The sequence below is a fragment of the Mangifera indica genome, chromosome 14 (genome assembly GCF_011075055.1).
Source record: "Mangifera indica cultivar Alphonso chromosome 14, CATAS_Mindica_2.1, whole genome shotgun sequence".
NCBI classification, from domain to species: Eukaryota; Viridiplantae; Streptophyta; class Magnoliopsida; order Sapindales; family Anacardiaceae; genus Mangifera; species Mangifera indica.
This window is the reverse complement of record NC_058150.1, coordinates 2,115,181-2,130,844: the sequence shown is the minus strand read 5'-3', so window position 1 is coordinate 2,130,844 and position 15,664 is coordinate 2,115,181. Positions and strand designations below refer to the sequence as shown.

Genomic DNA, 15,664 nt, shown 5'->3' with positions numbered 1-15,664 from the left:
CACTACTAATGACGACACAAAAATGATATTACAAACTTAGTGACAATGATTCCAAGGATAACTTGAGTGGTATTTGTTGTGGAATCTCCAATTAGGAGGTGTTGGATCAAAAAAGTAATGTTAAGACTTACTTTCGTTCTCCTGGCAAAATCCCAACAGCCTAACCAAATTTTTGTGCTGGAGCTTGGCTATTTACAGCTAGTGCTTGTCCATCTGCAAGTATGCCCTGAGAATTTTCATGAATCATGTATCAGTATCATGTATTTCTAAATTCTAATAAAACTTTTTGATTCCTTACACCGAACTCTTTAACAATTTTTAAAACTAAATGGCCCTAACATCGCCATGTCAAAATGAATAATGCAACATGTGAAATTGTCATGTTTGAAGAAAATAAAATTCATTTTACTGTTTTATTATACGAGTTCATACATATGCTAGTTTACATTTATTAAATTAGTTTTGGTTCTGTCATTATCGGAAAATTTTCTATGCTTATCATGCATCACATTTTGCCCTAAAAATTTTTCGTACTTTTCGTGTATCACATTTTGCTCATAAATCACGATATTTCTGCTGTGAACATGAGTGGTCAAGAATCATCCAACTATTCAAGACTCGTTTAATACACGGGTCAACAGGCTCAACTCAAGCCAAGTAATCAGCTCCAGAAGATTTGACAATAGGGTTTAGAAATAATAGCTTGATTTGACAAGAGGAATTAGAAATAAATGTTTGATTTTACAATGGGAATCAGAAATAATAGTTTGGGATTTGTGATGCTCGTTGCTCTAAAACACAAGCCATCTCCCGAATTGTAAAAGACACTTAGATTTCTTACTTACTTTCAGACTAGGATTTATGTTTTCAAAGTTAAAAATGTGGTAGGACGCGAGATTACAAATCAAACAAAGAAGTTTTTATTTCCCACTTTCCTCTAAACTCTAATATATCACCTTGTTTTGAAGGGCAAGCACATAAACCATCATCCCTCTTTATCGAGGAAATACTTCAGTGATGGATTCTTCATCCACAGAGCACGGCGCTGACTTGTTTGCAGTTAGATCAGAGTCAAAGTCTTCTGTCTTGCTCACCTCCTGTGTACTGCCAAGGTAAAATGCCGGCTGTTGAGGAGATGGAACAGTGACAGAGTAACTATTAAGCATGAGATCTATCGTCGCCATTGATGGCCTCTCAACTGGATCTTCCTGTACACATAACAACCCCACATGGAGGCATCTGATTACTTCATCTCTAGAATAACAGGAATTAGACAAACTTGAATCCAACAATTGCAAAGGCGTTCCATCTCTCCAATGTTTCCAAGCCTGCAATATTAACCCAAATATGTGTAAGGATATCGACACTTAAACAAAGGTGGAGCAAATAGATAATCTTTATTTTGCTTACATAGCTCATGAGATTCTCAGCACCGTCTGTTTGATAAAAATTGCTGCTCTTCTTGCCAGTGATAATCTCTAAAACTAGAACTCCGAAACTATACACGTCAGATTTCACTGAGCATTGGCCATGAACAGCATATTCTGGTGAAATGTAACCGCTATAAAAAGAAAACGTGTTAATGTTAGCTCCATATATTGGCTATACATAGAGATCACAATTTGACTTGTGAAATTGAATTTTCAGCCCATCGCTCCTCGAATAAGAAGGGGATTTATTAATAAAAAAGGAATGGAAAGAGAGATGCTTATAATTGGGGACAAGATAAATTTATTGTCGACTTGTCCCTTTTTCAGACATTCTTTAAATTTTTACATATTAACTTATTTTTAATAATTTTAAATTATTACAAATATGTCCTACAACCTATAATAAATATTTTATTATTTTTTCTAACCGGAATAAAGAGGGGATAGTGTAGAGATTTCTTGTGGGGATAGGAGGGAAATGAGTCTCCACAGAAATGAGATAAAAATTTCTTATTATTCTCATATTGAAAATGGGACAAGGACAGAAAAAATGTTACCTTTGTAGAGATAGAGACAAAGATTAGGATATTCAGACCATTACCTCACCCATTAGGGCTGGATTCGAGCCGAGCCAGCTCGAGCTCGAGCTCGGCTCGGCTCGGTTCGAGCCCGAAACGAGCCGGGCTCAGCTCAGCTCGATCGAGCTCGAGCCGAGCCCGAGCTGGCTCGGGTTGGCTCGGTATATTTTTTTAAAAATTTTTTTATACAAAACGGCGTCTTTTTAATCCATATATATATATACAAAACGGTGTCGTTTTGATATAAAAAACGAGCCGAGCCGAGCCGTTACCGAGCCAAGCCGAACTCGAGCCGAGCCAAATTCGGCTCGAATCGAGCTCGAGCCGAACTCGAGCCGGCCCTTATAAAGCCGAGCCGAGCCCGAGCTCGGCTCGGCTCGAATCCAGCCCTATCACCCATTGCCATTTCTAACTATTTTTTAAATTTTTGGATAGAAAACTTACTATGTCCCAACTATTTTAATTGTGTTTACTTGGGATTCATCAACTCTAACTATTCTTGCCATGCCGAAATCGGAAATTTTTGGGTTCATGTTCTCATCCAACAATATGTTGCTAGCTTTGAGATCACGATGAATAATTTTAAGTTGAGATTCCTCATGCAGATAACACATTCCTCGAGCAATGCCTCCAATCATCTTGTAGCGGCTTGACCAATCCAATTCTCCTTGCTTTTCAGGATCTGCATGAAGTTTGTAAATTGATTTTAAGAACCAGAATTTAATGGAGACTGAACTCAAGATAAACCACTCGATTCATAGAGACAGTTCAGATTCAGACCATACAAAAAATAGTCAAGACTCTTGTTTGGCACAAATTCATATACAAGAATCTTTTCTTCTCCCTCCGAGCAAAATCCCAGCAGCCTAACCAAATTTCTGTGGTGGAGCTTGGCCACCAATACGATTTCATTTATAAATTCTTCATAACCTTGGCAGGATCTTGTCGATAGCCTCTTTACAGCTATTCCTCGTCCATCAGGAAGTATGCCCTGAGAACTTCCATTAATAAATCAATAGATCATGCATACATATACATATACATATAAAAACAAGAGCAATACTATCTATACTCACTTTTGAGTATACAAATGAACACACAAATTATGTGTCATCAGATCCAATCATACAAATGTCTTTACCAATTTGTATAGTGAGCATAGTATTATCGTAAAAACAATGTTATACTGTTCATACCTTATAAACCTCACCGAACCCGCCTTCACCCAATTTATTATCAGTTGAGAAATTGTTTGTGGCTTCTTTAATTGCCTCAAAATCAAATTGCAAGGAGTTCATAATTTCATTATCTGATGAAAAATTGGTTTATTGACGATGAGACATAAAAGATTAATAATATTGTTTAGATTGATAATCAAATTTTACCAAAAATATATGCCTGTGTATAGTCTTTCTTCTTTTTTCCTCTTCCTCTTCTTACGAGACAAAATCCAGCAGGAATGGAAAGCACCGCAGCAGTTGAAGCAATAATGATGGCGATGATTATTAAAAAAGGGACACCTTTCCCTCCTGCAAAAACAGGAAATTTTTCATTGGATAGATAGAATGAATTCATGATTATTTTAGTAACAATTTTAATTGTTGATTCAAAGTGCGATCAAGTTTACCTTTCATTGTAAACTTGAAATAGACAGGAGGTGTTGTCACAGGAGGCAGAGCACGAACTGCCGTCACGTTTTTATTGTAAAACTGGTACAGTTCATACCGGCTGTAACAACTCGGAAACAGCTGTCTTCCTCCTTCTCGCCTCATCTGCAACTGTGAAATAGACAGTTGAAGACATCTGTTACAGTCAAAACTCGAAAGGTCCTGTGTGCACTGTGCAAGAAAGTAAACTGGTTGGGAGGCTGTGAAATTTTTCCTTTTCGTCATAAACTTTTTCGGCGAATTCGCAGCCTCAGTTGCTGTTTCGTTCATCGTTCTATTCACAAACTCGCTAAACTGTACTACGTCGACATTAGCCATCATGAACCCCTCGTCGTCAGCCACAGTAGAGAAGAAAGGCTCGTCAGAGAAGCGTAAAAGGCACTCGTCGTAGCATATCACAGCTTCTTTCTGAAGAGGGCAACGTTCGGTTACATCCGAAGTGGCGAAACTGACGCAGCCTTGGCAGATACTGGAATTGACATCGCCACGGCAAAGATAGAGGCCGTAGATTTTGTTAGGGCCGTCCCCTGCGGTGGCGTTGTAGAAACCGTTACGGTTGGCATGGGAAGAAAGCGAATTGAGCAAAAGATTTCGGCTGGTTTGGTAAGTGCTGTTAATGGCGTAAGCAGAAGTGTTCGGGCAAATGTGATAATAGTAAAATGGCTCAAATGCGTTGATCGAACTCACCAGATCACATAGAAGATAAACAAACTGAAAAAATACAAAAAACTTAACGGAAGGCATTTTTATTCTTCTGTGGCAGAGAGCTCTCGAAGTTTTGCAGACGGATATAATGCATTTGATGAGAATACGCGTGGAGAAAATGACTAGGAGGAAAGACTCATAAAGCATAGAAGTCAACAAACTTGTTTGGGGAGTAGCGCGCTCTGAGGAGAATACTTGATCCGGTGAACGCATAAATTAAAATAGAGAAATTGATTTTGCTTGTTTATACGCATTACGTTGAAAAGAAAATGCTGCCCCTGCCCATCAAAGTCGAAGTTTGGAATTCATCAATTCAATGCTTAAATCGGGTTTTGGTTCAGGATGTGCATTTTCTAATTTGACTATAATTTAATTATCATCTCTGATAAAAAGAGCAATTTTTCATCCAAATTTTATTGAAATAACAAATATATATTTATAATAGATGAAAAATTTCTATATTTATTCAAAATTTAATCTGTTAAGATACATTCATATAATTTTGGTTAGGGTTAAAGGGTAAATTTATTATGTTATTAGTAATATTAAAATAATTAAATTTTTTTCTCATTTTTTTCTTTAATTTAAAAAATTAATAATTTTTTCTTCTAAATTAAGTTTAAAAAAATTTACTTTTTTCCCTTGAAACTTAGTTACTTTCTCTGGTGATAGTTGATCAATGACAAAAGAGTCTTCATCCAAAGTTTGTCCTCTGAACAATGATCATCATTCAAGTATGATAATTATCATTTAGATCTTTGAACAATAGAAAGTCATCTATTCTAAACGATGATTTATTATCCAAAATAGATGACAAGTATCATTCTCATTGAATGATGGATGATACGCATCATTTAGATCTTGACGATGAGCGTCGTCCAAATCTAAAGTGAGTAAATCAATCATGAAAAAAATGGTGGAAATATCATTTACCCTTTTAGTTTTGATTTATGGAGGAGAATTCGGTAATTTACGTTTATACAGAATATTTTAAATTGACCGTTTATAGATAGTGGTATATGCGTAAATTCATATTTGTTTGGAGACTAAAGTGATAATAAAATAATCATGAAGATGAATTTTAATTATTCTACGAGGACTGATAAAAATTTCCCATTGTAACAGTGTCAACTACCCAGCAGTGGGGGCCACGCTTGGAAAATTCCAACTCCACCATTGAATTCAAGGCCGTGTTTGGGTTACTTGCACGCTAATCATGCGACTCGATTAACCGTTCGACGCGTCGCTGATTTTTTTTTAACTTAAATTCCGTTGCAGGACGGTATAGGAACTTGCACTTGCAAGCACGGCCTCTGCCGGCGAGAGGTCTGAGTCCCACGCTCCGCACGTGCTCTCCAAAACCCCAACCACAGCCCCACCCCCCTCGACATATAAATACCTTTCTCCTCTTCTCTCTTTTTCTTATTTGAAATACAAAACAAAACCTCTGTTTGGAAACGCGTCAACTCTTATCCTCTTCCAAGCTAAGCTTACGCATCATGTCGGTCAGTTTTTATTTACCTTCTCGTTTTGATTTGATCTCTGAGATCTATCTGTTTCTTCAATCAGATTGAAATTGTTCGAATGTACTGTTTCTCTTTGACTGATTTGATGTTTATCGAATTTTTCTGCGGTAGCATGCTCATTTCTGTTAGTTTATGTTTTCTTGTTAACAATTATGGATTCAAGATGTTGTGCATTGAGTAAATGCAGTAGATTCTCTGAGATTTCTGTGGCTGATTCTCCTCTGTCTAGGTTTTGCTCATATACCTTAGCGTCATTAATTGGCAACACCTCTGAATTTGGTCATTGCTATTGTTCGAGACTATTAGCTTAAGTATAACCTTAATCTCATAGGCGAGGTTCAAAGGTAGGTTTTAAGCTCTAACTCCCTCATTTGGTCAACGCGTTTCTGATATCGTATTTAGTGACTAAATCAAAAGCTTTAGTTGGTTGGTAAGGGTTCCACAATTGTATTTAAGCTCTAAAAGGTATTGTCTATGTATATTTAACTTAATGAACATATATGTGGACACACTTTTGTATGAACACAGTAGTATTTATAAGCTTGTTGATGGAAACTAACTGATGAGGACAAATAGTTGGTGACTATCTGTTTGATATGCATAAACCACAACGTGCATTAATTATCGTTGGCTCTCTTATAAGTTTAGTTATATTTTCTTGAACCTTTCAGTGTCGTCTCATTCTTCAAGACTACATTAATTTAGATTTTCAAATGTTATGTTTTCATTGTTTTGGGACATGCACTAACTCAACTGTTGCTCCATCTTGATCCCTAAGTTTGTGGTGTGGATTTTTTCGTTAATGTACAAGAGCGAAAGAAAAAATTTTCAGAGTTTGTATCATTGTACATATTTTTCAAGATTTGGTTTGAAATGTTTGTGAAAGTTCTATGCTTGGCTTCACATTGAAGGCATGTGAATTATTTGCCAAACTCTTGGTGACTTGCTTTAAAATCCTAAAGGACACAGGATAACATTTATGGAAAAAATCATTATTATTTTACTTGAGTCTCTATAGTTTGCCATTACTTGTAATTGCCAAAATGCGTTGACCCTCAATCCCTTTCATCTACATGCAGTGGTTTATCTATATTTATGTTTGCATCATTCTCAGCTTCACTCTATTTATCTCTTTTGCCAATAGTTATATGAGTTAAGGTTAGAAATTCCAATCAAATAGCCTGGTGTGCTTTTGGTTATGGATAAGCGAAGGATGAGACAAGTTTCATTTGATCATCTCATGCTACATAATTGGATGGTTATGAATACACTTTTCTGTTAGCTACTTTGACGTAATAATAATACAAATATATATATATATATATATATATATATATATATATATATATATATATAGAGTGCGCACGTGCACCCTCTTCTACTGCAACTTGCTGATTTTAGTAAATCTTTTATTGATAGTACTTAAGATCATTGTGTTTCCAATAAGGTTTTAGAACTCATATTTGTTGTCTAGCAGGTTAAAACTGTCAAAGTCAGCAATGTTTCTCTGGGAGCAACTGAGAGAGATATCAAGGAGTTTTTTTCCTTTTCTGGTGATATTGAATATGTTGAAATGAAGAGGTTATTTCCCTGTTTAATTTCATTGTTCCTCTTTTACCGTCATTTGTAATGTGAATATTAAGCTTATCATACACTTCTGCAGCGATACTGAAAGGTCTCAAATTGCATATGTAACCTTCAAAGATTCACAAGGAGCTGAGACTGCAATTCTCCTTTCGGTAATATCAGCTCTTGGTACTTATTACATTGTTATATTGTATGTTTAAAGTATGTTTAAAATATTGTTCCAGCTTCTTAAAGTATTCAGCAATTTTTCTATTACTGGAATATGTCAATGACTTCCTCTTCTCCTTGTGAGACGAAATTAGTTTCACTTGGTCTGCAATCCATAATATTTTCATGCTTATCTTCTTGATTATAAGAAACTTTCTTGTAGCTGGAGCTAAGTGTTCTAATGCTAAAAACTTATTGGTTTTTTCCTCAATGAATGACAGCAAAGCATCAGAAACTATCAAAAATGTTCATCTATTATTAGAAAAGTGAATTTGTCTCATCAAAATTAGATTATTAATCTGGTGCAAGCTGGTGTAAAATGTTTTCTGATATCTAGGTTTCATCTGAAGATGTATATTCATCAGTATGAAGATTGTGAACAGATTTATGGCAACAAGCATAAGCCTAAGTTAATTATTTAGGAGAGAAAATTTCCCTTTAAAGTCCAGTTGTGTCTCAACTGTGTGAAGGGTATGACTTAAGCTCGTTGGAGAAGATAGATGTTGAATTAATGCGTTTGGGTGGTGCTAAGTGTGGTACTATCCCTTGATTAGATGAGAGAATTTGTTCAAATGGAACTTCTGGAGCAATTAGTATTATTATGAAATTTGTTCACCAGGTTTACAGAAGTTTTTAGTGGAAGATTTTTATTGACCTGAAGACATAACTTTTGTTTATTTCTGACACCTGAAAGACTATCACACCATACCCGGTTACATTTAATATGGAGAACCTGAATTGTTATGTTATTCGATAATATAAGTCACCTGATTTTTCTAACAACTTATGTAAAAAGTTTGTGTTTATTTCAGGGAGCAACAATTGTTGGTATGTCTGTCACCATAACTCCAGATCCAGATTATAAGCTTCCTCCTGCTGCTTCAGCACCCCTTGTAATATTCTTGATCAAAACTTCTAAAATAATTGATTCATTAAAACATTACTAAATTGATTATTATTCAATTTATTGCAGGGAACAGAAAATAAAAATGGTGGCACTGAATCTGCTTTCCGAAAGGCAGAGGACGTGGTCAGTAGCATGCTTGCTAAGGGTTTTATATTAGGCAAAGATGCTGTCAATAAAGCAAAAACTTTCGATGAGAAGCACCAATTGACATCAACAGCCTCAGCTAAAGTTGCTTCTTTCGACAAAAAAATGGGACTCAGTGAGAAGATCAGTGTTGGCACTACTGTCGTGGGTGATAAAGTGCGGGAAGTTGATCAGAAATACCTGGTTTCAGAGAAAACCAAATCAGCATTTGCAGCCGCTGAGCAAAAAGTCAGTAGTGCCGGATCTGCCATAATGAAAAACCGGTATGTATTCACCGGGGCATCATGGGTGGCTGGAGCTTTCAATAAGGTTGCAAAGGCTGCTGAGGATGTTGGGCAGAAGGCAAAAGAGAAAGTGGGAAGGGCTGAAATAGCCGACGAAGAACAAAAAAGAAAAATGGTGGAAGATTACGCTCAGATTCACCTATCCGATTCTCCAAAAGCATCTACCCTACCAAGTGAGCAGCAGCCTACAAAGCCGGGACCTCCACCAGCACAAGGTTTGGTCCTCTAATTTGTACATATGGAATTGTTGATTTGCTCTTATTTTTTTGTTTATTGTTATACTATGAAGTGATGAAGTTTGGACAAATTGTTGTCATTATATGGATATACTTGAATCTTGATTTAATGTCTTGACTTTTCATTTTTCAATTATTAATGATCATTTACTTGTCTTTTTTTTTTTTTTTTCTTTTTAACGTGCTCTCTCAGTCTGGTTGATTATTCTTCTGCTTCTGAAATGTGTCTCATGAACCAAACAAAACGTTTGGTTAATAAATCTGGTCGTTGAGGACACTAATCAAGCCAATATTATTTACACTAAACAAAAACAATACCGTTTTCTTGTCAAAATTATTATTTGTAATTCAAAAAACTTAGATGATAAATTTAAAATTATCTGCACAAATAAATTAAGAAAGATTATTGTCAGAAGGTATATAAGAAATAATTTTCTTTCATGCCAAGGCGATAGCAGGCCCAAGATCTTTGTTCGTGGGTGTTGGTCAGATTAAAATTGTGGAATACTGAATTTTAACAAACATATAATTCATTAATCGGTAGCGAGGTGATTTTGCCCAAGAAATTGCCTTCCAGCTAATTAATCTAAACCATACATTGCATAAAAATCCATTTCTGCTTAAAAGTCTACCCTTAGCGAAAGATGCTATTAACCTCACTTCATGTGACAAAGAAAGCCCACACCCATGACTCATCTCCTCAAATAGCATATCAAAACAAAAGCGGATCGGATCATCTACACTACCAGTTTCCCTGTTTCCAAAACGTCATGCACTTATTTAATTAACCCTCTACCAATTAAACCCTTCATCTTTAAAGTCACCTAGAGGAAACAAAGTACACATCCAACAAAAAGCAATCCAAAGTCATAAAACTAAAAAAAAAAACAAAAAATAGTTACACCAACTATAGTTGAATTCATCATATAAAACTTCCTAAAAAGGAAGAAAATATGCCCTATGCCTACTGTTAAAGTAATTTACTATACTAACCATCTGAGAACCCAACCAACCCTAGGCATAAGGAATCAGAATGTACTAACAGTAAGCAGACTGAAACACAGATCAAGAATATTCTAATTTGAGCATAGAATTATGTTGAAATTAATGAAAGCTTGCATGAGACACTTTACCTAAAAGGGAATCTTGAGTAGATTCGAGAAACATGAAGGGTTGGATAGTAATAGATTAAAGATCCAAGAGGATGAAAAGATTCATAGATGAATATTCCATATATCTTTACAAGGTATTCTTATCGACTATGACAGACAGAATGGTGATGCATGAAAATTAACTTATGATATCTTGAAAGTATTATGCAACACTTCAAAAACGAGAAGAAAATAAACCATACAGAAAGGTAGGACTGTGTCACAGACTACTTGACTAAAATCACCTTTCCTAAACTCTTGCCTAGCAAACAAAGTGACTACTACAAGTTGGCATTACTCTAATTGGATAGAATCCAGGTGGAAACACAACTCTAGAACAACTTTTCATCAATTCACCAACACTCAAGTAGCATGCATTGCAGTAACCATTCAGAAGTCAACACAACATGGAGAGCACACGTGCTCCAGGTATTACACTATGGATGGAAAACAAATAAGTAAACAATAAGTATACTATACCATCGGTTAAAGACAGAAGCGCATGTTTGACCCAGCAGCGATTCAAATAAGTAACAGACACGTTATAAATCCCAGGAACAAATGCATGTTAGACTAACTATAGATAGAAAACAAACAAGTAAACAATAAGTATACTATTGGTTAAAGACAGAAGTGCAGGTTTGACCCAGCTGGGGTTCAAATAAGTAACATACATGTTAAAAATCTCTGGAATAAATGCATATTACACTAACTATAGATAGAAAACCAATAAATAAGCAATAAGTATACTATTGATTAAAGACAGAAATGCACGTTTGACCCAGCAGCGATTCATATAAGTAACAAACACGTGAAAAATCCTACGAACAAATGCATATTTTATTTAAACCAAAAGTGTTTAGATCCCACAGTTAAACAAGGTAAACTCCTCAAAATTAGGATTTAAGGACAATCAGTAGTGTGGCTACTAAAAATAAAAGGTCAAACCATAAATTAGACAAAATAAAAAGGTGTCTATTCAATGCCACTAGGACAAGTGTAAGATACAACACCAATACCTTCTTTGTCGTGATCGGATAGTGATAAAAGATCTCAAATCCAACAGTTAAACATCAGAAACCTTTCAAATATAGGACTCGAGGACATGACATTAGTACAACACCCCTTATATGAGCACAGATGTCAATTCTTTCCCATCCCTTTTGACATAGCATTGGTCTATGACAAATTGGACCTGCAATCACTAGTGTACATTTGTTGATAAACCAATTTATTGGTAGTCTAACTTTATTTACCTTCCTGATTTGGCGTAATTATTTAATTATGCATTCAAATGGAAACTTTATGATCCATTAAGGGCAAAAAGCATATATTTTTTTTATAATCCAAAACTTTATTAGCATACTTTGAAAAGCACTCTTCAAAACCATGCAATAAACCATACAAACAGTGTATTATGAAAACATGAAGGCAATAAATGAATGAAACAAATACAAGAATAACTTCCGACTAAGAAAAAAGCACACTAGAACTGACATTATTTTGTGGCATTAGCCAACACTTCCATTTTTATTATACATTAACAATCATATACTCCAAAACATAATAATAAAAAAATAATAGATAAAGCAAGCTATCTAGACTTAGTTTTCTTCACTAAACCTTCCCTCACATTATTTGCAACAACAGTAAGACAGGTCATATTATGACCTTTGGACAAAAAGCAAAAATAACATTAATATGTCAACCAAAAGGTTTTCATTAAAGTAAAGACAATATAATCATCTGAGGTAATCAAATATACAAAATTTGAACTTTCTATTTGATATTTTTGCTTCTTCCTCAATTTCTAGAAAATAAAGGATAGCAACATACTTATTGTGTCTGTTTTTAAAATTCATTTGGTGGGTTCAAATTCACATGTTAAGAAGCTAGCAACCACATAGATCACTATCACAGCAGGTCTACATAAGCAATTCTCAGCAATAATCAACCCACACAAGGAAGCAAAAAAATGGAATGAAATTATCATCAACAGAATGACAAAATTCATTGACTAAAGATGCCAAAGGAACAAAAGTAGAACAAATTAAAGAACAAAACTAGAACAAGTCTAAAAAACAATTAAAGCCTCGGAGTACAACTTGCTTTCCAAAGACTTTCAAAGTATTTGAGAAGTACCTATCTCCAGAGTAATGGTAGATGGAATATACATGATCAAACACTGAGACACCATGTATTGTTGTCAAGAGGCTAAAACTACAGCCAAGAACCAACCAACCTACTTATTTCACCACTGTACCAACCAACCAACAGCCACCTAAATGAGAAATATGCAACTCGCTCGAGTTCACAATTCAGCACAACGGTCCAAATCCTTAAAACAGTTTCCAATTAATCCAAACCATCACACCCATGAACCATCGCGGCAGACACTGTTCTCAGGTAATTGCTACATTTTTGTCAAATAGGGTTTCGGTCGTCATTGCAGCAGGTATCACTTCCCATCTTGCCTTCTTTGCAAGGAAGGTTCCTTGCTTTCTCCTCACTTGTTCCTTCAAACACGTCTCTGTCAATCTTATTGAGTATATCACAAAAGAAATCAGTCAAGACCTTCTCATAACAGGGCATTTTGGCATAACCAGGAAAGTAATTAATATCAATGACGAGATACCTATTCCCAAATCTTGTATCTCTAATAACATCAAAATTAAAGAGATTCAATTTCATAGCCTTTCTCAAACCCCTAGCAATATCAGTTATAAAACTCTGAGGAGGCAACTGAGTGTCTTGATGCATCATCTCATAAAAGTTCTCATCGATTTTCTCATTGGCAGCCAAGTTTGAAACCTGCGAAAACGATAAAGAACCTTCAAGGCCCTTCAGTTTCTCTTCTGAATAGTCAGGTAAAGACTTTCTTTTCACACATTTAACATAATCACCAACAACATAAACCTTGAAAATAACTCCTCCATGATTAACAAATTCTTGAAGAACGATCGGTGGCTTTAACTTATTAAAGCCATCATGGTTAAAAATCAAAGCCATTTTATGCGATTTCGCACTACCGTCAGCTACTAAAGGCTTCGCAATAACCGGAAACTTCAACAACTCCAATGCCTGTCGATCAAAGAGCGTTTCCTTGTCGTAAATCACAATCTGCTTCGGTATCCCAAAGGTTTCAGACTGATTTCCAGTCTTGAGCTCCGAAACAACCTGCAACATCGAAATCCGGTTATGTAACCGTTCAATTGCTTCAGGAGAATCAAGGATAATCGCATTAGGGTTCTGAATTTGAAATTGTTGGAGCTGTTTCTTCCAATCTTCACCATACAACTTGTGTAGCACACAATCGAACGGTCCCTGATCCACTAACGGACGCTCGGTGTCGATCTTGATTAGATCGATACCGCGCGATTTCGCAAGGCTCAATAACGATTCTTGAATGAAACTCTTCTGCTTCTTTGGTGCCAAAGCGTAACCTATTCCGTATCGCCTCTCCGCCATTTCAATCTCTTAACCTTATTCAAAATCATTCAGAATGCAAGATCAGAAACCAGAGCTAATTAATTTCAGAGAGAGATTGGTTTGTATTCGATTCACTTTTCTTATTTTCCAAAGAAACAAACAGAAAATTTGTTGTAAAGAGAAAAACGTCAATTGCATGGAAAAGAGAGAAAGGTATATATAGCTTCGAATAGGGTTAGAGTAGAGAAGGCGAATGATAAGTTAACCAGGGTTTAGCATAAAGGAGTACACGTGGCATATTCTCTTGGGTAATATGCAGATTCGCGCCGCACACTCCACGAAACGCATGTAAATGAAGGGACCTTGATGTTGATTATGAAATTTAACGGCTGTGATTAATGTAGATCGTGGTCAACGTTAATTGATGTTGATTATGAAATGGAACCTTTTTTGACTGAGGTCTTTGAGTTAGGTTGCGTTGTGGAAATTCCTTTTTCTTTTTTATTTATCTGTTAATGTTTTAACGATTTTAAAAAATAATTAAAAATTATTTTTTAAAATTGCTTCTTGATAATTTTTTTATTAGTTTACAGAGTTAGAGTTGCTAAGGGCAGTTGAGATATATCAATATGAAATTAATTTATTTATTTATGGTTGGTCACGTAAACATTTTCAAATGTATTATCATAATGTTAAATTATAGGTTGAAAGACTTATTTTCATCTAAAATATAGTAAAATATCAAAATTTTATCTTCCATTCGTTTTTGTCTCAAACTAAAACTCTTTGTTTTCGTTTGAGACAAAGACAATGACCTTTATCTTTGACAAAAGAGGCAAAAGGAAGACGACATCAAGAGAGAAGAAGGAGGCAAGAGGGAGGCGACATCAAGGGAGAAGAAGGAGGGAAGGGGGAAAGAAATTAGTACTTGGAGAGAAGGAGAGAAAACCCAAAGGAAAAAATTGTCACTTTTTAAACTTTAGGTAAAAAGTAAATTGTTATATCGAGAGAAAAAAATATGGTAAAACTTTAATTTTTAAAATTTTTTCATTAAATAACAGTTTTGTCTTTAATTTTAACTAAGAATTTTAACCGAATTTAGCTCAAATATAAATGTTTGAGTTTTTGAAAATTAGAAGATAAAAATTTAAGATTTTATTATACCTTTCGGGTGAGAACAAATCTTTTGGCCTAGAGTATATTAGATTGAATATAAGAAATTTCTTAATATTTATGGTGACTTTGACAATAGAATATTAGATAGAATATTGGTAGTTGGACTTAAAGTGGCATTATTCTTAGAGATAAGAAAAGGCTTCAGATTTGAGAATATTTATTGTAATTTAGTTAGGCTTTTGTTCTAAAGCCAAAAAGGCATTGAACTAACACAAGAATAAGCAAGGGTTTATGCCTAAGATGATGATAATTAGATATTATCTAAATAATATAAAGACAGTATCATGATGTTTACTTCTTGATATGAATATAAAAAGTGTCTCTCTCTTAGTGTGTTATGTTTTATTTGCAATTGTGGAAATTATGAAAAATAGTTACATGGTCTGACCCTTTCCATCTGAAAAAACAAAATTTGCCCGTTTGAATTGACAACAAACAAATATATAAAGGAACAATATTATATATACATATTTTAAGTATATAAATAATATATTATTATATGATTAAATATTATTTTATTTTTAATTTAAAATTATTTAATCACGTTATTATATATGATTTATATACTCGAAATGCTCATACAAAGTTTTTATTGTTTATAAATTTGTAACCTATTCTTTTGGTGGGGATGGGTTTG

The 15,664-nt window shown here is 34.8% G+C and overlaps 3 protein-coding genes across 5 annotated transcripts; 1 reads left to right on the top strand and 2 right to left on the bottom strand.

Moving 5' to 3' along the window:
• Positions 1-4,508, bottom strand: LOC123196828 (cysteine-rich receptor-like protein kinase 10). Of its 2 annotated transcripts, XM_044610961.1 has the most exons (8): positions 3,636-4,508; positions 3,394-3,537; positions 3,205-3,317; positions 2,789-2,999; positions 2,453-2,690; positions 1,411-1,561; positions 957-1,328; positions 1-226 (listed from the first exon to the last, which is right to left on the bottom strand). In XM_044610961.1, exons 1-7 carry the CDS (start codon positions 4,417-4,419, stop codon positions 996-998), a joined length of 1,974 nt encoding a protein of 657 aa, XP_044466896.1. In that variant the 5' UTR covers positions 4,420-4,508; the 3' UTR covers positions 1-226; positions 957-995. The 2 variants fall into 2 exon arrangements, with proteins under 2 accessions (XP_044466896.1, XP_044466895.1); XM_044610960.1 differs by lacking the exon at positions 1-226 and having other exon boundaries at positions 722-1,328.
• A 1,155-nt stretch (positions 4,509-5,663) lies between these two features.
• LOC123196800 (binding partner of ACD11 1-like) lies at positions 5,664-9,427 on the top strand. The gene is made up of 5 exons (XM_044610927.1): positions 5,664-5,885; positions 7,384-7,487; positions 7,570-7,645; positions 8,513-8,593; positions 8,674-9,427. The coding sequence occupies exons 1-5, from the start codon at positions 5,880-5,882 to the stop codon at positions 9,262-9,264; spliced, it is 858 nt and encodes a 285-aa protein (XP_044466862.1). The 5' UTR covers positions 5,664-5,879; the 3' UTR covers positions 9,265-9,427.
• A 2,959-nt stretch (positions 9,428-12,386) lies between these two features.
• On the bottom strand, positions 12,387-14,074 carry LOC123195519 (inositol-tetrakisphosphate 1-kinase 1-like). Of its 2 annotated transcripts, XM_044609278.1 has the most exons (2): positions 13,058-14,074; positions 12,387-12,960 (listed from the first exon to the last, which is right to left on the bottom strand). In XM_044609278.1, exons 1-2 carry the CDS (start codon positions 13,888-13,890, stop codon positions 12,825-12,827), a joined length of 969 nt encoding a protein of 322 aa, XP_044465213.1. In that variant the 5' UTR covers positions 13,891-14,074; the 3' UTR covers positions 12,387-12,824. The 2 variants fall into 2 exon arrangements, with proteins under 2 accessions (XP_044465213.1, XP_044465212.1); XM_044609277.1 differs by having other exon boundaries at positions 12,387-14,067.
• Between the last annotated feature and the right edge of the window lie 1,590 nt (positions 14,075-15,664).

What these genes read in the sequence shown, in the direction of transcription:
- LOC123196828 (XM_044610961.1), bottom strand. Translation starts at nt 4,419, where the DNA reads ATGCCTTCCGTTAAGTTTTTTGTATTTTTTCAGTTTGTTTATCTTCTA. An exon ending in TTTCAAGTTTACAATGAAAG is followed by an intron (nt 3,538 to 3,635) that starts GTAAACTTGATC and finishes CTGTTTTTGCAG; the next exon opens with GAGGGAAAGGTGTCCCTTTT. An exon ending in GGTTCGGTGAGGTTTATAAG is followed by an intron (nt 3,000 to 3,204) that starts GTATGAACAGTA and finishes GGAAGTTCTCAG; the next exon opens with GGCATACTTCCTGATGGACG.
- LOC123196800 (XM_044610927.1), top strand. An exon ending in GAATATGTTGAAATGAAGAG is followed by an intron (nt 7,488 to 7,569) that starts GTTATTTCCCTG and finishes ACACTTCTGCAG; the next exon opens with CGATACTGAAAGGTCTCAAA. An exon ending in CTGCTGCTTCAGCACCCCTT is followed by an intron (nt 8,594 to 8,673) that starts GTAATATTCTTG and finishes AATTTATTGCAG; the next exon opens with GGAACAGAAAATAAAAATGG.
- LOC123195519 (XM_044609277.1), bottom strand. Translation starts at nt 13,890, where the DNA reads ATGGCGGAGAGGCGATACGGAATAGGTTACGCTTTGGCACCAAAGAAG.